Raw genomic sequence first — 22,465 nt, 5'->3', positions numbered from 1 at the left:
GAGAGAAAATGTTACAATTTTAAATCACATTTCCTACTATTCTAGGCTACCCGAAAAAATGCTTACAGTAGCTGCTCCGCCCAACAATTTCAATGGCAGAAAAACCCTGGATATGCATGACACATTGCAAAAAAAAAGTATCATCATTTGTATGGGTTATGGTGGCCATTGGCTCAACTTACCCCAAGGCAAACATTTTGGCTATATTAGCCCATATAGCTACAAGGATGCCCTTTCATGCTACATTTAGGACCTCATAATGTATCTTATAGAGACCCCAACTGATATATAAAACTATCTACATTGGTTTAGATACAGTACAAGCATCATGAAACCTATTACACAATAGATTAATTTGACTTTGTGAAAATAATTTTTTGGACCTAACTTGCTTACCACTTTTTCTATGAGGTTTCTTCCTTTACAAACTTCATGAAATAAGGACCTCTTCCTAAATATTTGTTCAAATAATTAATTTTATGTATGGTTTCCTCGAAACAAGAGTGGCTCAACTTACCACTTTAGCTCAACCTAACCACTCCCCCCTAGACACTAACATTACCCCTCTTTTCTCTGTGTTCCTTCAGTGCTTTTCTCTGTCGTTTTTATCATTGTCTCTTTTTTTTATATAAGTATAAGACTAAAGTAATGTTCACAGACCTAGGATCAGTGTGACCTCAAGAGATATACCTGGGTCAACCGGTTTGGAGTATGTGAAGTGGAAACGCTGCAAAGGACCCCCTTAGACATTACCTTAGCAAGCTACATATTGATGCTAGTGAGGAAGAATGAACAGGGTAAGGTGGAGGAAGAGAGAGGAGGAGGGAGTGAGGGAGAGGGAGAGAGGGGGGGAGAGAGCGAGAGTATGGAAAATAGAGAGGGAATGGGAAAGAGAGTGAGAGGGGCGAGAGAGAGAGAGTTGGAGAAGTGGAAGCTGTTTTCCTGTCTCCTCTCCTCTCTTGTTCCTCTGCTCTGCTCCTGCTGTTGCCATAGTGTTTTTGCTCATCTGTCCCTGGCCCCCAGAGGCAGAGCAGCTGCAGTACTTCTTGCTACACTGCACAGCTCCATCCTGGGCTGTGGGGGGGTGGGGGGTTGTCACAAGAACCATTGTCATAATTGGAAGTTAATCCCCTGGTTGTTGTTTTTTTTCCCCTACTCCTTAGCAACAGTGGTAAGGCAAGAAGGTTTTTTCTGAAGTAAATGTTCTGTCGTATCAATGTCATATGGGGGGACACATGAGAGAACATTCTCCTACAGCAGTTGTGAGAAGTGAAGTAGTCAGAAAGTGACACTACTGGGTGGGAGTTGCTTTGGTGTTGCAGCGGCGTTTATATTGCAGATCCATAGGCAGCAGAAGAGATGGCTTATGTTATTGCACTGACTAATCGTTCCATGTTTAAATGTCTGTTTATGACGAAGACTATTAACTCACCCAGCCATTATGGTTTTAAGTCACAAATGATTTACAGTCAAATCAGGTCAGAGTGTTTTTATCAGAAACATTCTTTGCTTACAGAATAGAGCCTATTTCTCTAAATGTTGTTTCGTTTTTTCTGAAATTGTCAAAGCACAAATGAGCACAAATCATATCGCTTGATTTATTACAGGCTCCTTCCCTCCCTTCCTCACACAAGGGTAGAAGTGGTGTGTAGCTCGGGACCTCTGTTCTCCAGCCTATAAGGCAGCTTGTTAGAGAGAGTCCGGATCTGGCCTAGGTGGCCCGCTCTCCAGGCCACCCTCAGGATGGCGCTGGGCCAAGGGCTGACAGGGGCTGGGGGTTGGGGCAGATTGACAGGCAGTTTACAGTGAGGGATGGAGGTCCAGTGAAACAAAATACCAATTAATGTAGGGGTCAGCCAGAGAGCTGACAACCCCTGATCCTGCCTATCTCGCTCTCTCCCTCTGCAGGGTGTTGTTTCATGCTGGTGCAGTTAGAGAAGGGCACTGGCACTCTATGTAGTATTGTATCACTGGCCCTGGAACATGGCCCACATCTGGGTGGAGACAAGGGGCAGTAGGGGCCTCTGTCTGGGGCACCTGCCCTGCCTGGCTAGGGGATACCCAGCGCGTACTGTTGCACATCACTAAGCATTCTTTACTGTGTGTCCTGATGGTGTTTCTGTTAATATCGGTACACTTCGCAACATGATGCCTAGGTCTAAACATAATCGTCAATCAGGCTAATCAGGCAGTGTTAATGTGTTAATAACCTGCTATAGCCTGCAGGGGCTGCAGTGCTCTGCTGTAGCTTTGTCTTACGTCAGGTGGCGTCACTCCTACGCAATGCGTAAGACAATGCTGCTGTGGTGCTTGAGTCCTCAGGGGCCGTTTGCACCAGTTGGTCGTAAGTGGGTTGTAACTGTACGTCCGACGTAAAATGTGCTCAACGCCGGAGTTTGACACGGCAGGGCCAGGGAGGGAAAGGGGTCCAGGACACTGTCGCCGACATGGGGTTTGACACGGCAGGGCCAGGGAGGGAAAGGGGTCCAGGACACTGTCGCCGACATGGGGTTTGACACGGCAGGGCCAGGGAGGGAAAGGTGTCCAGGACACTGTCGCCGACATGGGGTTTGTCACGGCAGGGCCAGGGAGGGAAAGGGGTCCAGGACACTGTCGCCGACATGGGGTTTGACACGGCAGGGCCAGGGAGGGAAAGGGGTCCAGGACACTGTCGCCGACATGGGGTTTGTCACGGCAGGGCCAGGGAGGGAAAGGGGTCCAGGACACTGTCGCCGACATGGGGTTTGACACGGCAGGGCCAGGGAGGGAAAGGGGTCCAGAACACTGTCGCCGACATGGGGTTTGACACGGCAGGGCCAGGGAGGGAAAGGGGTCCAGGACACTGTCGCCGACATGGGGTTTGACACGGCAGGGCCAGGGAGGGAAAGGGGTCCAGGACACTGTCGCCGACATGGGGTTTGACACGGCAGGGCCAGGGAGGGAAAGGGGTCCAGGACACTGTCGCCGACATGGGGTTTGTCACGGCAGGGCCAGGGAGGGAAAGGGGTCCAGGACACTGTCGCCGACATGGGGTTTGACACGGCAGGGCCAGGGAGGGAAACGGGTCCAGGACACTGTCGCCGACATGGGGTTTGACACGGCAGGGCCAGGGAGGGAAAGGGGTCCAGGACACTGTCGCCGACATGGGGTTTGTCACGGCAGGGCCAGGGAGGGAAAGGGGTCCAGGACACTGTCGCCGACATGGGGTTTGTCACGGCAGGGCCAGGGAGGGAAAGGGGTCCAGGACACTGTCACCGACATGGGGTTTGTCACGGCAGGGCCAGGGAGGGAAAGGGGTCCAGGACACTGTCGCCGACATGGGGTTTGTCACGGCAGGGCCAGGGAGGGAAAGGGGTCCAGGACACTGTCGCCGACATGGGGTTTGACACGGCAGGGCCAGGGAGGGAAAGGGGTCCAGGACACTGTCGCCGACATGGGGTTTGTCACGGCAGGGCCAGGGAGGGAAAGGGGTCCAGGACACTGTCGCCGACATGGGGTTTGACACAGGGTCTGACACGGGGTCTGAAAGGGATCTGACATTTGGTCTGACATGAAGTCTGAGATTTGGTCTGACATGGAGTCTGACAGGGGGTCTGACATGGGGTCTGACAAGGAGTCTGACAAGGGGTCTGACGTGGGGTTTGTCGTGGGACTGACATTCGGTCTGACATGGGGTCTGACATGGGGTCTAACATGGGGTCTGACATGGGGTCTGACATGGGGTCTGACATTTGGTCTGACGTGGGGTCTGACATTCGGTCTGACATGGGGTCTAACATGGGGTCTGACATGGGGTCTGACAGGGGGTCTGTGATGTGGGGTCTGACATGGGGTCTGAATGGGGTTTGATGTGGGACTGACATTCGGTCTGTCGTGGGGTCTGTCGTGGGGTCTGACGTGGGGTCTGACGTGGGGTCTGACGTGGGGTCTGACATGGGGTCTGGAGTGTGCTATCTCTCTTAGCCTACCTACTGTCCTAGTCCCTTAGTCTGTCATGCTTCTCAGTAGCCTGGTTCCAGTCTGTTTCAGTTAACAATACACTCCTTGTACTCCATGTCACGTGTGAAATTGTCACAATGTCTTTGGCACATGTCATGGAGTACAAGGACTGGAATGTTAGCTAAATAGACTGGCAACCAGGTTAGTTTCTCAGGCCAGCCAGTTTAGAATATTTGTTTTAAGTGCATCCTTAAAAGATTAATTCAAAATGACAAATAATAACCAGACTGTTCTCGCTGTACTCTGAAGACACATGACATGCTGTGTTACCTAACAGGCATAGCCGGTAAAGGAAGTAAGGGTGCAGAGATACCCAGTCTCTTTAGTATACGGCTCCGAGCCTCATTGTCTAGGTAATTTGTTAAATGGTTATAACTCCCCTTGCTCAAGTACTCAAGATATGTCCGTAAGCAAGAATCTCATTAGCATAACATTCATATTTCAGAACAGCTCTTAAGAGTCATTCTGGATTTGGCCGCTTCGTCTTACTTGCCTGTTATTGGGATGCTAATGTTTTACTAATCACACAGGGGCTCATTGGAATGCAGTGGGAATGTTCTGGTTGAGTATGAGCCCATGCATCTCCAGGGTCCTATCATCAGCTATAAGCTGCTCCTATCCATCTTCATAACTGTACAGGCAGAGTGTGAAGTACAGCTAATCTGTCAGATTAAAAGGAGACCTGGGCCATACCTCACCATGTTTACTACACAACGTTACATCTTCAGAAAGCGCCATCTACACACAGCGGCCTCTCTCAAGCACTAAATCACAGTGTCACCCTCAGCCTCCACACCGCTCTCCCTCCCTGAGACTCTCATCACTTTCCCTGTGTGAACAACAACAACGGCTCACATCATTAGCCCCCCACCCGCTTATTCAAAAGCACATTTTGGAACAGCCAAAATGCTGAATGACTTGGTAGAGCAGCAGCATTGCAGTTTGATCCAGTAGGTGGCTGGCCTGAAGCTTTGGCATCAGATTGCTGATTGCACCGGGGCTTGAAAAGGTCTTTACTAGTTGGATCCAGGCCTTTCATTAGCCTGCGCCCTACGCTTAACAGCCTCTCTCTCGTCCCAGGCTATCTGTGGCAGCACTTGTTTGATGTCCTTGTGCAAATGGCTGGTGTAATCCCGGGCTTGAGTTCTTGGGCCTGTCAGTCTGCATTTGTGCTAAGCATCTATCCCTCTCTCATCTCCTCAGCCCTAATTGTATTGTAATTATCAAATTAGTCATCTATTTATGCACACTAGAGCTGAGATTGGACCAGTTCTAAAAAGGTCAGGAGGAGAGAGGAGAAGCTTGGCCCAATGCTCCCTCTTTATCCTGACCTCTCTCCTAGCTACAGAACACTAGCACAGGACAATTCACACTTACTGCTTCTTGTCCCATTTCTCTCTCTCTCTGTCGTTCATTCACTTTCTCTCTCTCTCTCTCTCTCTCTCTCTCTCTCTCTCGCTCTCTCTCTCTCTCTCTCTCCCTTTCATAATGCACTCACACATTAAACAAAGCTTTTATTGATATAGTCGGCAGTAGTACATATTCTGCACGAATTCGTCGTCAAACAGAACAGATGTCATATTTATCTGGGCTGGCCATGGTGTAACAGAGTTTTGAGTGTTTATGTGTCCCCAGGGCTGAGGGCTTTGATCAGGTCTACACTGCTCTGACAGATGCTCTCTGTGCTCTCACCCGCTCGCTCATCAATAAGGCCAGTCGACGTCTCTCCCCATGCCAGTAATCTCCCTGTTACCATTAGATGAATGGGAGCTAGAAACAACTAACTGCTACGGGAGGCCTTTCTATTTGATGTGTTCCGCTATCTCTTATCATGAGAAATGACACACAACTTCCTGGGATGATTTCTCCCCCTCCCAGTGGCTGTGAGCTGTAGCCTTGAGAGGCTCTGGACTATGATGAGGGGACCATACCCTGTAATCAGAGCTGGCTATGTGATCTTAGACACCGGGGTGAGAGGTGGCTGGGGTGGGAGTGGGGATGGGGAGTCTAAGCACTCATCGGGGGTCTCCTACAGTGGGTTGTTGCTGGCGGTGTAATCAGCTAGCTTTGGAAATAATCATGGCTGGTACACAAGACTGTCTGTGATTAAGGATTGGGGGTGTAGCTTTTTTATCAAGCAAGGGCTTTAGCCTGGATTGCTTGTTGTCAGACAAGTGTCCTTATTTTAGAAAAGAGTCAAAGTTACCTGGCTAGAAAATCAGTTGTCAACAAACGCTGTTTCAGTTAATCAGGAGCATGGCAGTATCAAGTGGTGCTGTTGATGCTAAGCCTGGGCCCTAAGGGTTTGATGGAGAGGATGGAGCGGAGAGTGAGGGGCTCCCTCCCCAGCTTTAACCCCTCACTGTCAGACCTCCTCTGAGCCTTGCTGCTACTGCAGCTGTGCTCTGGACCAAGATTGTCATGAGAAACCTCTGGCGTTTATAGTCTACTTCGATCTTATTGCATCTTAGGTCTATGCCGCTCTGTCATTGCTCATCCATTTATATTTATATATTCTTATTCCATTCCTTATTCCATTAGGTATTTGTTGTGGAATTGTTAGATATTACTTGATAGATATTGCTGCACTGTCGGAACTAGAAGCACAAGCATTTCGCTACACTCGCAATAACATCTGCTAACCATGTGTATGTGTCCAATAAAATTTGATTTGATTTGGATTTGATACAGGGTATCTTAGATGAATATTGGAGTGTCCATTTTTCAGATAAGGAAATTGTGGTGACAAATGAGACTTGTCTTTGTTGTGGTGCCTTGGTGTATGTAGTTGATTGGGGGAGCGGAGGGTTAAACCCTGGCCATGGTAGAGAGGTATTTACCCATCACACTGCCCTGTGTAGTTGACTGTAGTAGATCAATATATAGACTCGTGGGAACACGGGGCTCTGGGAGAACAAAACACTACAGGGCCTCCCTGGTCGGTGGGAAGCTGGAGCGGACTAGCCTAAAGGGAGGATGGGCTCACCTCCTCTCCTACAGGGGATTTGTCTCAACATCATAACTGAACTTGCAGGTTCTGCAGGAAACATAGTAGGAACCTTCTCAGCTTGTCAGTGTCTTTCACTAGTTGAGCTGAAAATGAGCTGAAAACCTGTCGAACTCAGAGTGAGAACTTTGTTCTGTTTTGTAAATGCAAAAAGGAATGATCTAATATTTGATATGCTCTTTTTGCTGTCATTCTGGTTTTCCACTGGCGTACACTATATTTATCTTAATGATAATGTTTTTATATTGTCACATACCGGATAGGTGCAGTGAAATATGTTGTTTTGCAGGGTCAGCCATAGTAGTACGTCACCCCTGGAGCAAATTACGGAAACATATTTTTCACCTTGTCGACTCGGGTATTCAAACCACTATTTGGTTACTGGTCCAAAGCTCTATCTGCAAGGCTTTCTGCCGACCCACTTTCTCGGTAATGTTGGAGGTAACAATTGCTCTGGCTTATCTGTGCTGTATACATCTTCATAACTGTCATGTCTTATAGCAGTCCTGCTGCTGGACCCGGTCTCCCTTCCCGCTGTTCAAAGCCACAGAACTCCTCAAATGTATACAGATAATGAAAGGCTGCCATATTAACTGCAGTCGCTGAATCCACAAAACCCTGATTATTAACAGTACAGCACAGCCGCCCCTTTCCCCCTTACACAGCCGCCCCTTTCCCCCTTACACAGCCGCCCCTTTCTCCCTTACACAGCCGCCCCTTTCCCCCTTACACAGCCGCCCCTTTCCCCCTTACACAGCCGCCCCTTTCCCCGTTACACAGCCGCCCCTTTCCCCGTTACACAGCCGCCCCTTTCCCCCGTTACACAGCCGCCCCTTTCCCCCGTTACACAGCCGCCCTTTCCCCCGTTACACAGCCGCCCCTTTCCCCCGTTACACAGCCGCCCCTTTCCCCGTTACACAGCCGCCCCTTTCCCCGTTACACAGCCGCCCCTTTCCCCGTTACACAGCCGCCCCTTTCCCCGTTACACAGCCGCCCCTTTCCCCGTTACACAGCCACCCCTTTCCCCGTTACACAGCCACCCCTTTCCCCCTTACACAGCCAACCCTTTCCCCGTTACACAGCCGCCCCTTTCCCCGTTACACAGCCGCCCCTTTCCCCCTTACTCAGCCGCCCCTTTCCCCGTTACACAGCCGCCCCTTTCCCCGTTACACAGCCGCCCCTTTCCCCCTTACACAGCCACCCCTTTCCCCGTTACACAGCCACCCCTTTCCCCGTTACACAGCCACCCCTTTCCCCCTTACACAGCCGCCCCTTTCCCCGTTACACAGCCGCCCCTTTCCCACTTACACAGCCGCCCCTTTCCCCGTTACACAGCCACCCCTTTCCCCCTTACACAGCCGCCCCTTTCCCCGTTACACAGTTACACAGCCGCACCTTTCCCCCTTACACAGCCACCCCTTTCCCCGTTACACAGCCGCCCCTTTCCCCGTTACACAGCCGCCCCTTTCCCCTTACACAGCCGCCCCTTTCCCCTTACACAGCCCCTTTCCCCTTACACAGCCGTCCCTTTCCCCGTTACACAGCCGCACCTTTCCCCGTTACACAGCCGCACCTTTCCCCTTACACAGCCCCCTTTCCCCGTTACACAGCCGCCCCTTTACACAGCCCCCCTTTTACACAGCCGCCCTTTCCCCTTACACAGCCGCCCCTTTCCCCTTACACAGCCGCCCTTTCCCCTTACACAGCCGCCCCTTTCCCGTTACACAGCCGCACCTTTCCCCTTACACAGCCACCCCTTTCCCCTTACACAGCCGCCCCTTTCCCCCGTTACACAGCCGCCCTTTCCCCCGTTACACAGCCACCCCTTTCGCTGTTAAAACACATTATTAAAAGGAGCTGCAATTCCCTCCATCACCTCCACCTCTCAATCCCTGCGCTGACTGGATGGGAGAAGGCAAGGAAGTGTGTATGTGCGCACACACACACACACACACACACACACACACACACACACACACACACACACACACACACACACACACACACACACACACACACACACACACACACACACACACACACACACACACACACACACACACACACACACACACACACTGGAGAGTTGCCCTCCCACCAATCAGTTCATATCTCATCTGAGTTCTCTGCTGCTTTTTAGATTAGGAATAGTCCTTTTGAAATGAGCTAATCACACAATATATCATAGCTGGTAATGCATTCAGAGACAGCGTGGATGATTGCAGGGGTAAGTGTGTCCTTGGAGGCTGCAGTCGGTGTCCCCAGCCTGGCCTGATGCATGTTGAGTTGAGGGGGAAGTTAAGGTTGCAGCTCCCCTCTGTCCTCTATGTCTGTGGACTGACTGCAGGGTGTGCTGGACATATTGACAGTGATCCCTATGGACAGGGAACTCATCCCTAGGTCCTGCTAGTCTCCCAGAAAACAGCAGTCTCACAACACTTTGTTTTAATCTATGCAGATTTATTCTGCTCTACAAGCCGTCAGAGTTGTTGGATTCTTACAACTGGCCTGTTTGTTCTGACTGGAATTCTAATACACACACACACACACACACACACACACACACACACACACACACACACACACACACACACACACACACACACACACACACACACACACACACACACACACACACACACGGTACACACACACGGGACACACACACACACACACACACACACACACACACACACACACACACACACACACACACACACACACACACACACACACACACACACACACACACACACACGGCACACACACACACACACACACACACACACACACACACACACACACACACACACACACACACACACACACACACACACACACACACACACACACACACACACACAGCGCCCCTCCTCCTTAGTCACTCAGTGGAAACACCAAACACTCTGCAGCCATTTCCCTAGAGAGGAGAAAGAAGCGAGAGAGGCCTGTTGTCTGTTGTCACCATGGAGAGAGAAATAGGGAAAGTAATTGCGTTGTTCCAGGGCTCTAGAAATCCCATCAGCCTTTGGGCAGCCCTGTCAGAAAGTATAAAGACAGCGCTAAAAACTTAACTGGCTACAGACAGGCTGGGGGAGCACCCTCGCTGAAAATGACTTACAATGGCCGGGCAAGACAGTCAGATTATCTATCAAGGGAAGCAGGTGAAACAGCTGTAAAAGATGTAGGAGGGCTAGCAGAGATGAACACTGGCTTGTGTTTCTATTACCAAGATTGCCAGTGATAAAAGTGAGTGATGTTGATAAATACCCACACAGCCTTTTATCACCAGCTGCCGTGGCTGTGGTTGCTGGCGACAACGGCGGGGCTGATAACCCTGGAGGCTCAGGGCCTGGGGAGGAGGGGGAACGAGATAGGGGGGAGGATACAGCTGCATTACCCCAGCCTGGGCTACGGCACAACAGCCCGCCGCCAGAATTTGCATGGTGACCGGGTGTCACACAAATGGGATGAGTTCCATGCTAATGGCCCGGAAGCAGAATCACATTAGTGCAAATGCAGGGTGTTCTCAGACCAGGCCTGGTTGGAGTTGGATATGTTACAGTTGCATAAGGGACAATTTTGACATTTTAGCATTTATTTTTTTATTTAACCTTTATTTCACTCGGCAAGTCAGTTAATTAAGAACAAATTCTTATTTACAATGATGGCCTACCCCGGCCAAACCCTAACCCGGACGACCCTGGGCATATTGTGCGCCGCCTTATGGTACTCCCATTCACGACACAACCTGGAATCGAACCAGGGTATGTAGTGACACCTCTAGCACTGAGATGCAGTGCCTTAGATCGCTATGCCACTCGGGAGCCCCGAACCTTATTCCAAACCTTTACCTAATTATCATAACCTGCCACGTTAATTATCTTAACCTGTTGTGTAAGTTCTCCTAACCAAAGTCACTTCTGCTAGTCAAAACCAGCAGGCCTGACCTGAGAACTGCGACCCGGGAGAAGAAAAGAGAGTGCTGGGGTGTGTGCGTGTGTGTATGTATATGTATGCGTGTGTGTGTGCACTCGTGCATACATGAATGTGTGGAACTACCATGTTAAGGAGTGCCATCATTTCTCTGGACATTTCAGTAACAGCTTGTGAGTAATGAGGTTGGAGTCGTTCGTTATCTCAGAAGAAACAGTGTTCTAACACTGTTTATCTTATTGTGACAATTTCCTATTTCCCCCAGAACTCCTTGTGTTTTTTAAATGCTCTGTGCACACTCTGCTGCAGATGCACTTAGCTGTGCCATGTTGCCCTTTCTGATGGCTTGGGTAATAATGCTTAATATTTCTGCTACTTTGGAATTAATTGAGGCTTTAATGCACTCTGATTCCTTCCTCCAGCACAAGCTAATTGTGTTTTGAAAAATAATAAATGATGTATTTCTTTGTGACTGTCTTAAGTGTTGAGTGTTTTGGATCAAATGTAAAGTACCTTAATGTTTTGTGGAGCAAAAACAAACATGTCAGTGGCGTTTAAAACGATGAAATGGAGGCTTTAATTGTGCCACACTCTGTTTTGCCCTGTTGAAATGAAATATGTTTTGATTAGAGATAGCAGTGTTTGTTAAAGTAAAGTGCAATCTGAAATGACATTGTTAGATGTGTAATAAAACATTCCTCTTTGACAGATTCTCACCACAGGCTGCAGCACTGTTGTGAGTTGTTGCCTGTTTTTGAGGTTAGAGAGTGCCTTTAGGGGCTGCTTTTAGAGTTTGCATCAACATTACATCTGAAAGACCATGCCAAATAAGTATTATATTTTCTCTCATAGCAGGCAAGGGAAAAGGGTCCCTCTCATACACTTTTGGACAAAAAAAACTGCTTTCTAGAACCCATAAGGGTTCTTTGTGTGTCCTCTCTATTACAGACACCTTTTTGGTTCCAGGTAAAAACCCTTTTGGGTTACATGTAAAACCTTTTCCACAGATAATTCTACATGGAACCCAAAAGGGTTCTTCTATAGGGACAGCCGAAGACCCCTTGTGGAACCCTTTTTCCTAAGAGTGTACACAATGCTTTCCTCAAAAGGAAGTCTCACCATGACAATAGAGAGGCCCCTCCTTTCTCTTCTCTCTCGCTCTTCTCCCTTTGCTCTTCCGTCCCTTATGGAGGGGCCAGTCTAGAGCTGATCTTAAGTTTGGACTCACATTGAAAGGTGTTATGATGCGTTTTAAGCCTGATCACCCATCTCTTTTCTCTCTCCAGATGGTCACAAGAACAAAGAAAATATTTGTGGGCGGATTGTCAGCCAACACGGTGGTGGAAGATGTGAAGCAGTATTTTGAACAGTTTGGGAAGGTAAGGAGAATCATTGTGGGTTCCTCCCTTGTATGGTCTGGCAGTAGGCAAACCATGTCCGTGTGGGTTGGAGGGTGTTCATACCCTGTCACTGTCCTCGGCTGCTGTTTCCAGGCTGTGGTCTGTGACTAACCTCCCAGTCCATTCTGAGTGAAGGGGATGCAAATACGCAGCCAAACATACTGCAAGAGATTTGCAGAATTACATCCATAGTGCCTTCACACACCCACTGTACTCAGGTACATATTCATATGTATTGTTAGATAATACTGCACTGTTGGAACTAGGAACACAAGCATTTCGCTACACCCGCAATAACATCTGTTACATTTGTGTATATGACCAATACAATTTGATTTGATTTGATACTAGATTTCAGCTCAAGGTCACCTTGTGTGAAACTGAGGATGCTTCCTCTACAATATCAGCTCAGCACTTGACCTCAATAATTGTCCTTTGAGTATGTACTGCACATCACATCTCTGTGTGTGATATAATCTCTGTATTTCTGAATGGCCAGTTAAGTCAATCATGGGTATGTAAATCCTTTAACACGGCCGCATAACTCCCCAGTGATATGTAGTTCCATGGTAATTATGGTCAGTGGTAATTTAACTCCTGGGTATGGGAGCAGAGCACAGGCCAGGGCACTAGCTGGAATGTTATTCCAAAAGAAGATGACTCACAAGGGGAGGAAGTAGCAGTGAAGCCATAGCTGAGCCCAGCAGCGTGGAACAGCAAGAAAATATTCAGAGCGGGCATGGTTGTAATCATCGAGACTGAAAAGGGCTCAACACAAATGTCGACTTGATTGAATGACATGATTGACTTGATTATACAAAGTTTTTTTTTTTTTTACCTCATTAAGGAATCCTCAAACACTTGTGAGGAGACAAACAAATCAGTCTGATTGTGTGTGTGTGTGTGTGTGTGTGTGTGTGTGTGTGTGTGTGTGTGTGTGTGTGTGTGTGTGTGTGTGTGTGTGTGTGTGTGTGTGTGTGTGTGTGTGTGTGTGTGTGTGTGTGTGTGTCACAGACAGGGAGGAAATCACAGTTGTTAGCCTAGGTGTTATTAGAAGGGGAGGTGGGCAGGAAGTGGCTTGTCTCTTCTGCCTGCCTGCCTGGCTGGCTGATGGTGTCTGTGTCTGTTCCGCTGCATCCCCTCTGTGACACGCATCCAACCATTTATTAAATAACCTGGCTGTCCAATGCAACCCGCCATTATCACCACACATGCTGCGCTCTTAGGAGTCGCCCGGAGAAAGAAAACCAATTCATTTAGTTTCTCATCCACAGAAGGATGGAGAAGGAGGGAAGGAGGGGGGGATGTGGCCACAGCAGTGGCAGCAGGGCTCATCATTCAGATGTCTGGGATGTACATGTCTAGAATGCTTTAGTGAGGAGAGAGAAAAGGGGAAAGAGAGACTTAGAGAGAGATATTCTCCTCTGTACCAATGCAGCGCAGGACTCAGGTGAACACACTAGGCTAGCGACCTGGGAATTGTCTTTGGGTGCGGCTCTGTGTTTGTGTGGACTGGGCAAGGTGCGTGCGTTTGTGTATCTGTGTATGTGTTCAGGTCTAGGCGACATAGGCCAATTAGCAGGATGTGGGCAGGCAGGCAGCAGAGGTGGCGGTTGTTGTGGGGATAAGGTGTTCGAAACAGGTGGTGTGATCACACCGGGGTTACTGCAAGATATCTCTCTGTTCTTTCTCCTTTCTCCTCTCCTCTCCTCTCCTCTCCTCTCCTCTCTCCTCTCCTGTCTTCCCTCAGACTCTGACAGGGTAGGATACAGGAAGAGGAAGGGAACTGACAGCTCTCATATACATCACTCTCTCCCACTGTCCCACCTGTCATCATTAGTAAAAGTGCACATATCCAAACCCCCAGTACAACTTCGGAGAGGTCTGCCTGCTCTACATAGTGTTACTGTGTTACCCAGAGTACACTGAATACGTCCGAGTAATGTGCCGCTGACAGCCAGATGAATGGGCCTGAAGTACAGTATCAGTGTATAAAGACTGATTCTCATGCATCCCAATACCCCCGTGTGACTGACAGTGACAAGATCTCTCCTCTCAGTTCCTCTGAGGCAGCCCATTTCTACTGTCTGTGTGTTGAGGGCAAAACTTACTGTATTGGCTTCATGTAGGACTGATGCATTAGGTTCACATAAGGGCCCAGTAACATGTATGTCTGTATCCCGTAGAAAAGTCTACGGGTGATTGTGTTCAAAATAAACACATCTCCTGGTATAATACCATTATGTGAGAGCTCTGCATCAGCAGATTTGTAATCATTCTTACATTGCATGCAGCTGTTAAAAACACTTACCATCAAGAAGCAAACAACTGGTAGCAGACCTTTGATTAAATAAGGGGGCCAGTGGTCACCCTCATAATTAATTACAGCCTGACATAACAATAGAACTAGAGACCAGGCCAGAAAAGAGGGCCTAACCACAGTGAAGGGCCTAACCACAGTGAAGGGCCTAACCACAGTGAAGGGCCTAACCACAGTGAAGGGCCTAACCACAGTGAAGGGCCTAACCACAGTGAAGGGCCTAACCACAGTGAAGGGCCTTACCACAGTGAAGGGCTTTACCACAGTGAAGGGCCTTACCACAGTGAAGGGCCTAACCACAGTGAAGGGCCTAACCACAGTGAAGGGCCTAACCACAGTGAAGGGCCTAACCACAGTGAAGGGCCTAACCACAGTGAAGGGCCTTACCACAGTGAAGGGCCTTACCACAGTGAAGGGCCTTACCACAGTGAAGGGCCTTACCACAGTGAAGGGCCTAACCACAGTGAAGGGCCTAACCACAGTGAAGGGCCTAACCACAGTGAAGGGCCTTACCACAGTGAAGGGCCTAACCACAGTGAAGGGCCTTACCACAGTGAAGGGCCTTACCACAGTGAAGGGCCTAACCACAGTGAAGGGCCTAACCACAGTGAAGGGCCTAACCACAGTGAAGGGCCTAACCACAGTGAAGGGCCTTACCACAGTGAAGGGCCTATTTATCTGAGATGGCTTATGCTTAGTCATTGGTTTACTGTAATCGGCTTGGAGTGCGTCTCACTCCAAGCCGTCCTTATTTGGCTAAGCTGAAACAACTGCTTGCCGCTTTGTTCCCCCTGGCCTTCACTGTGTTCTGTGCTGTGGTTTGACTGGGGGTCCAGTGCTTGGTTTCATCAGCCCCAGCCTGCAGTTGTTTCCAAGCCAGTGGTGGGCTGCCACAATCAGGCCTTAATGTCCTCCTCTGCCCCGGTTCCCATGTCCTACTGGGTGGGAGCCAGCTACTGTAGTACCAGGAGGAGGATCCCCCTTAACATGTTCACGGCCACTGAGCTGATTGGTCTGCAGGAGGGTTAGGTGGGGTCATAGGGTCAGACTGAGGGAGGGTCCTGGGGGCATTTGAACCTGAGATCTCTGTCAGAAACATTTTCCATTTCTCTAAGATTAGCTAAATATCTGTCTACACATCCTGTCGTACTGCTGCCGTAGGACAGGGACTACACTCACACACTGAGGGGAGAGAGGGTACAATGCTGTAGGTGAACAGGAAGACACAAAAGTATGAAAGCCTGTGGTTTGTGTCATCTCACTGTCCCTCAGTTCAGCACTAGGTCTCCTTCTCACACACTGACTTCCCCTGACAGGAAGCAGATGAGAGAAAAAAATGAAATATAAAATAATGAAAAAAGGATGCCTTAGTTAGTGACAGGAAATTTGTTCTGGTGCTCCGGTAATCTAATATCATGGCTGACATTTCGTTGTGCATTGAGATTTTGTAAATGGCAGAAAACCACAATGTGTGACTGTCCGTAACGGCTGCATCCAGGACTCCATGTTAGTTCATTTAGCATACTTGCCCAAGCGCTTACATTTAATAACATCATTTGAGTTTTTCAGGCGTACCAAATAAAAACAGTGCTGATGTCCATTAGTGCATTGCCAAGCTTCCTGCCCCAGTGAACGCAAACAACACCGTTTAGGATCCCCGCTTCCCAACCAGTAAATATGGGACACAGTGGAGGAAATCTTTGTTTGGGATTTGATCAGTTATTGTTTGTTTGCTAAAATGCATCAGATTAAAACATCAACAGACTACTGGAGTTTCCTTCTTTTTTTCTTTTTTTCGCTCATGCAGACATTTTTGCATTGAAGTGAAATATGAAGTCCTCCAAGCTTAGCCTTTTGATGGTTGTGATATTGAAGTATTACAACATGAAAAACACTTCAAATCCTGTATTTGCCTTTATTAAGTTCTGAACCAGTTTTCTTTTCAAGCCTTTGATATGCAAGAGACATCCTCTGTGACACATCGTACCTGCATCGCTTCAGAGATATCACAGTAGCTCATTTCTCTCCAGTCACACACAAGCAGGTGGACATTTGCATGACATTTCCATATCCCTCTGCATCTCCTCTCACCTGAGTCTAGTTGAACATTTGCAGACAGTATGTGGCCTAAACTCTCCATTTAGTACTGTGTTGGATTTCTCCATCCAGGCTGTGGTCTCTATAGTAGTAGGCCAGAAGGACACAGCTCCAGTGTTATTGCTGGTCAGAGCTGGCTTGATAAGCCAGCATCAGGTCCATAGGAGCTCTCATCTGCAGCATGCAAGGCTTGACGCCGGCTCTTCACTCTCCCTGCAGTCACTTGTAGTTAGGACCTGAGACAGAGCAGAGCAATGGAAATGAACTGGCCCTAAACCTGCTACTGCTGCAGGGACAAACAGAAAGAGGGAAAAGTATGTTTCCTGTGATGATGAGATCAGTGATACAACAGAGGTGTTAGAGATGCCTGATAAAGGTTCTGTATCATTTCAGCCTGTGGTTTTGAAAGTAGTGTTCACGAGCCTAAAATACCTCACTATCTGTAGGCCCTAGCTACCTACCTATCTAGTTTCTGATGGAGCTCTGTGTTGTGTCCTGCTTTTAGGACAGCGCATCATGGGGGATTGACACGCGGTGGAGGTGCGTCTGTACAGACTGTCTACCGGCGTCCCTCCCTGAAATGGCTCCCCCTGGATAAACCAGGATTGCCTTGATTGCGTTACAGTGACTCATTATGTCAATGGCTGATGGAACGTAGAGGCCCCAGTAGTGCTGCTTAAAGAACGGTCTGTTTAAAGAAGATTGACTGTGATTGGATGGGATTCCCAGCACCTGCTCACTGGGGTAAATCTGGTCAAGGCAGAAAGCAGCAGCAGCAGCAATCTTCCCTGTGGTATTGTGTCAGGAATGAGGAAATGGACGTGTGAGGCGGGAGGGAGGCTACAGCAGCCGTTCAAACGGCTGGTGGGTTGAGCAATTCGTCAAAGGAGCTGTCAGAACTCATCTGCCACTCAGCATCCTCCTCCCTGTGACTATCAAAGCTCCTAAACAACCAGGCAAACCACAACCTGCTCTCTGCTGTGCTCTGTGTGGAGCTGTAGCCCAGGTGGGAAAACACACCGATAGAAACAGGCCCAGGAAGCGATTAGCCCTGAAAAAAGCCTATTTCCTCAGATATATGGAATTTCACAGCCATGAATGCAGTGCATTAACCTGTAAGCATAAGCCCAGGGGCGCTAATAACTTTCCACTCTGGGGCCACTTGATCTTTAAACGAGGGAGGCACTTGCCAAGATCACGCTCGGAAATTAATACATCCCCTGAAAAGGGCTCTTTTGGCCGCAGCGGTAGTGTGTGTGTTTTTCTCCCTCGATTGTGTGTGTGTGTGTGTGTGTGTGTGTGTGTGTGTGTGTGTGTGTGTGTGTGTGTGTGTGTGTGTGTGTGTGTGTGTGTGTGTGTGTGTGTGTGTGTGTGTGTGTGTGTGTGTGTGTGTGTGTGTTTAAAGAGGGGGCTGCCGTGACAGGTGGTATTTGGAGAGTGGTGTCGAGAGCCACAAAGGCAGGCGCTGGCCTCTGAGTGACAGGCCCCGCATTGCCGCGGCAAGCAACGCGAAGGCAGAGACAAATGAGAAACAAAATGACGGTGTCATATTTCACCTCGCATCTGACAGGCTTCTGAAGAGATGTGAAACCACCTCTCTCCCAAATGTACCACTACTATTGAGTGTGGGGCTGTGCTGAAAAATGGAAAAAAAATCTAGCATGAGACGGTTTTCCCTAACAGCGGGTTGTCAAAGGCAACATTCCATTCCAGTGCTGGAGTGCTTTAGGAAATGACTGAGTTAGGCCATTTACACAGTGAACAACTAGCCGTAAAGTAGGAAATGAAAACTGGGGGTTTCTCATGGAACACATTGCGGTGTAACTGCCTGCCTTACAGTCAACCTGGGTCTTGAGAACCACTGTACCTTCATGTCTGTGGTATTTTTTGCAGCATCCTGCATATTTGGCCCTCCTATCCTCTAACAGCAAGGTGGCGTTATGAAAAAGCTTCCTTCATATTCCAAGGCTGCTGATGGCAGGTTTAATGTGCGGCAACTTTAGGAAAACTCCTGACTGTACACAGGGCACACTGACTAAGCACAGTCCCATTGGTCTACCTGTACAGAGAAGTCTCTCTCTCTCTCCCTCTCTCTCTCTCTCTCTCTCTCTCTCTCTCTCTCTCTCTCTCTCTCTCTCTCTGCCACTAATCCAAGTACGCAACTACAAGCTGCCTCCTGGGATGACTACCTCCCACGCTAAGCCCTGGTAAAAGCACTGGGTAAATGTCCTTGTTGTTTTTTTTCCTCTCCTTGCATGGAAAGGTTCTGTCTGTCTGTCTGTCTGTCTGTCTGTCTGTCTGTCTGTCTGTCTGTCTGTCTGTCTGTCTGTCTGTCTGTCTGTCTGTCTGTCTGTCTGTCTGTCTGTCTGTCTACCGTGGTTAAATGCAAAGGCCTAAGGAAGCCTCTGTGGTATTACACATCTGAAGCAGTGACTGCCCTTACACTAGAGAGGTGTGTGTGTGTAGCAGATACCATAGCTGTCCCTCAGCAGCTCAAATCAAATTCTATTGGCCACATGCGCCGAATACAACAGCTGTAGACTTTACTGTGAAATGCTCACTTACGATCCCATTCTCCACAGTGCAGAGTTAAAAAAGTACAGAAAATATTTGCTAAATAAAAAGGAAATAATAACACAACTTTAACGAGACGGGAGAATGGTCTTGGTCAGGGAGGTGACCAAGGACCCGATGGTCACTCTGACAGAAGAAGGACAACCATCTCTGCAGCACTCCACTAAACATGCCTTTATGGTAGAGTGGCCAGATGGAAGCCACTCCTCAGTACAAGGCACGACAGCCCGCTTGGAGTTTGCCAAAAGGCACCTAAAAGACTCAGACCATGAGAAATAAGATTCTCTGGTCTGATGAAACCAAGATTGAACTCTTTGGCCTGAATGCCAAGTGTCACGTCTGGAGGAAACCTGGCACCATCCCTACAGTGAAGCATGGTGGTGGCAGCATCATGCTGTGGGGATGTTTTTCAGCAGCAGGGACTGGGAGACTAGTCAGGATCGAGGGAAAGATAAACAGAGCAAAGTATAGAGAGATCATTGATGAAAACTTGCTCCAGAGCGCTTAAGACCTCAGACTGGGGCAAGGGTTCGACTTCCAACAAGACAACGACCGTAAGCATACAGCCAAGACAACGCAGGAGTGGCTTTGGGACAAGTCTCTGAATGTCCTTGAGAGGCCCAGCCAGAGCCTGGACTTGAACCCGATCGAACATCTCTGGAGAGATCTGAAAATAGCTGTGTAGCAACGCTCCTCATCCAACCGGACAGAATATGAATGGGAAAACTCCCCAAGTATAGGTTTGCCAAGCTTGTAGCTGTAATTGCTGCCAAAGGTGCTTTGGATTTGAATGCTTATGTAAATGTTATATTTCTGTTTAAAAAAATGGTAAACATCTCTATAAACCTGTTTTTGCTTTGTCATTATGTGGTATTGTGTATAGATTGATGAGGGAGTAAAAAACGATTTAATCCATGTTAGAATAAGGCAGTAACATAACTAAATGTTGACAAAGTCAAAGGGTCTGAATACTTTCCGAATGCACTGTTTATGTGGGTAGGGATAAAAGTGACGAGACAATCAGGATATATAATAGAGTAGCGGCAACGTATGTAAAGTGTGTGAAAGTGTGTCTATGTGTGAGTGTGTGTGGCGTCAATATGCATGTGTGTGTGTGAGCGTATGTAGTGTGTGTGTGTGTGTGTGTGTGTGTGTGTGTGTGTGTGTGTGTGTGTGTGTGTGTGTGTGTGTGTGTGTGTGTGTGTGTGTGTGTGTGTGTGTGTGTGTGTGTGTGCACGTGTGTGTGTGTGTGTGTGTGTGTGTGTGTGTGTGTGTGTGTGTGTGTGTGTGTGTGTGTGTGTGTGTGTGTGTGTGCACGTATGTAGTGTGTGTGTGTGTGTGTGTGTGTGTGTGTGTGTGTGTGTGTGTGTGTGTGTGTGTGTGTGTGTGTGTGTGTGTGTGTGTGTGTGTGTGTGTGTGTGTGTGTATGTGTATATGTTGGAGTGTCAGTGTAGTATGTGTGAGTGTGTGGGTAGAGTCTAGTGAGTGTGCATAGACCCAGTGCAAGAGAGTCAGTGCAAAATAATGAAGATAAATGAATACATAATAAAGCGGGTCAGTGTAAATGGTCAGCTATTTGAGTAGTTGTTCAGGAGTCTTATGGCTTGGGGGTAGAACCTGCTCAGGAGCCTTTTGGTCATAGACTTGGGGCTCCGGTACCGCTTGCCGTGCGGTAGCAGAGAGAACGATCTATGACTTGGGTGGCTGGAGTCTTTAACAATTTTTAGGGCCTTCCTCTGACACCGTCTGGTATAGAGGTTCTGGTGATGTACTGGGCCATATGTACTACCCTCTGTAGCGCCCTGCAGTTGGATGCCGAGCAGTTGCCATACTATGCGGTGATGCAGCCAGTCAAGATGCAGCTGTAGAATGTTTTGAGAATCGGCGGGCCCATGCCACGTCTTTACAGCCTCTTGAGGGGGAAGAGGCGTTGCCTTGCCCTCTTCATAACTGTGTTGGTGTGTTTGGACCAATATAGATCCTTAATGGTGTGGACACCAAGGAACTTGAAGCTCTCGACCCGCTCCATTACAGCCCTGTCGATGTGGATGGGAGCGTGCTCGGTCCTCAGTTTCCTGTAGTCCATGATCAGCTCCTTGGTCTTGCTGAAGTTGAGGGAGAGGATGTTGTACTGGCACCACATTGCCAGGTCTCTGACCTCCTCCCTATAAGCTGTCTCATCATCATCAGTGATCAGGCCTACCACTGTCGTGTCGTCTGCAAACTTAATGATGGTGTTGGAGTTGTGCGCTGCCACTCGGTCCTGGGTGAACAGGGAGTACAGGAGGGGACTGAGCACGCACCCGTGAGGGGCCCCCGTGTTGAGGGTCTCCGTTTTGGATGTGTTGTTACCTACCCTCACCACCTGGTGATGGCCCTTCAGGAAGTCCAGGATCCAGTTGCAGAGGGAGGTGTTCAGTCCCAGGCTCCTTAGCTTAGTGATGAGCTTGGAGGGCACGATGGTGTTGAACGCTGAGCTGTGTCAGGGGGAAGAAGCCGGAGTTTTAGAGTGGATATGTCAACAACATACTTTAGATTTACCAAAGGTATTTAGTGTCCCCGGGAGGGATCCAGTCCTCATTTAGTTTTACACCTAGGTCTATAGGTGTATAGGTGTATTGGAGTCGACTAAAGGGTAATGGAAAAAAGCTTTTTTGATAACGAAAGCAATTTAAAGGGAAAAAACTATACAGTACAAAATCCATCTGAAATATTTTCAAAGACAGCTGTATAGAAATAACTGGACATAGCTACTGTGGCACATCTGTAACATGGTCGCGTATGTTTGGTTGAAGGTGTGTGCATGCCTCTGGGCCAGTGATTCGGCAGAGTCAAGCCAGCGTTGGGCCAGGGTTTCATCAAAGGGCAATATCAAATGTTCTCTTTTCTGAACTTTAAGAGCACTTCAGGTCAGCCAGGGAAAAAAAAAAAAACGTCCCTTTTAACATTTCCCAGTGCTGAAAGGAATTTTAAAGGGAGGACACGAAGAGAAAGTGAATGTTCAGAATTGTCATGCTCTCATTGAAATTCTAAACTGAGCACACCATAAAGAGATAACTGACAAGGTAGGACAGGACTCAAAGACTGAGAGTGTTTCATATTAATATAAAGGCGGACGGGACCATTCAACTC

General features: G+C 48.4%; 1 protein-coding gene across 15 annotated transcripts in view; it reads left to right on the top strand.

Annotated features, from left to right (window-relative positions):
* The window catches only part of LOC118389693 (RNA-binding protein Musashi homolog 2-like), a 335,623-nt gene that overhangs the window by 102,113 nt on the left and 211,045 nt on the right, over positions 1–22,465 (top strand). For all 15 annotated transcript variants that reach the window (XM_052457216.1, XM_052457217.1, XM_052457210.1 and 12 more), the window contains exon 6: positions 12,229–12,321. In XM_052457216.1, the coding sequence (XP_052313176.1) occupies positions 12,229–12,321 (93 nt within the window). The remainder of the gene's footprint in view (positions 1–12,228; positions 12,322–22,465) is intronic.

Source organism: Oncorhynchus keta, chromosome 11 (assembly GCF_023373465.1).
Source record: "Oncorhynchus keta strain PuntledgeMale-10-30-2019 chromosome 11, Oket_V2, whole genome shotgun sequence".
In the NCBI taxonomy this organism is placed as follows: domain Eukaryota; kingdom Metazoa; phylum Chordata; class Actinopteri; order Salmoniformes; family Salmonidae; genus Oncorhynchus; species Oncorhynchus keta.
Note: the sequence above shows the minus strand (reverse complement) of the source record. Positions and strands in the feature narration are given on the sequence as shown.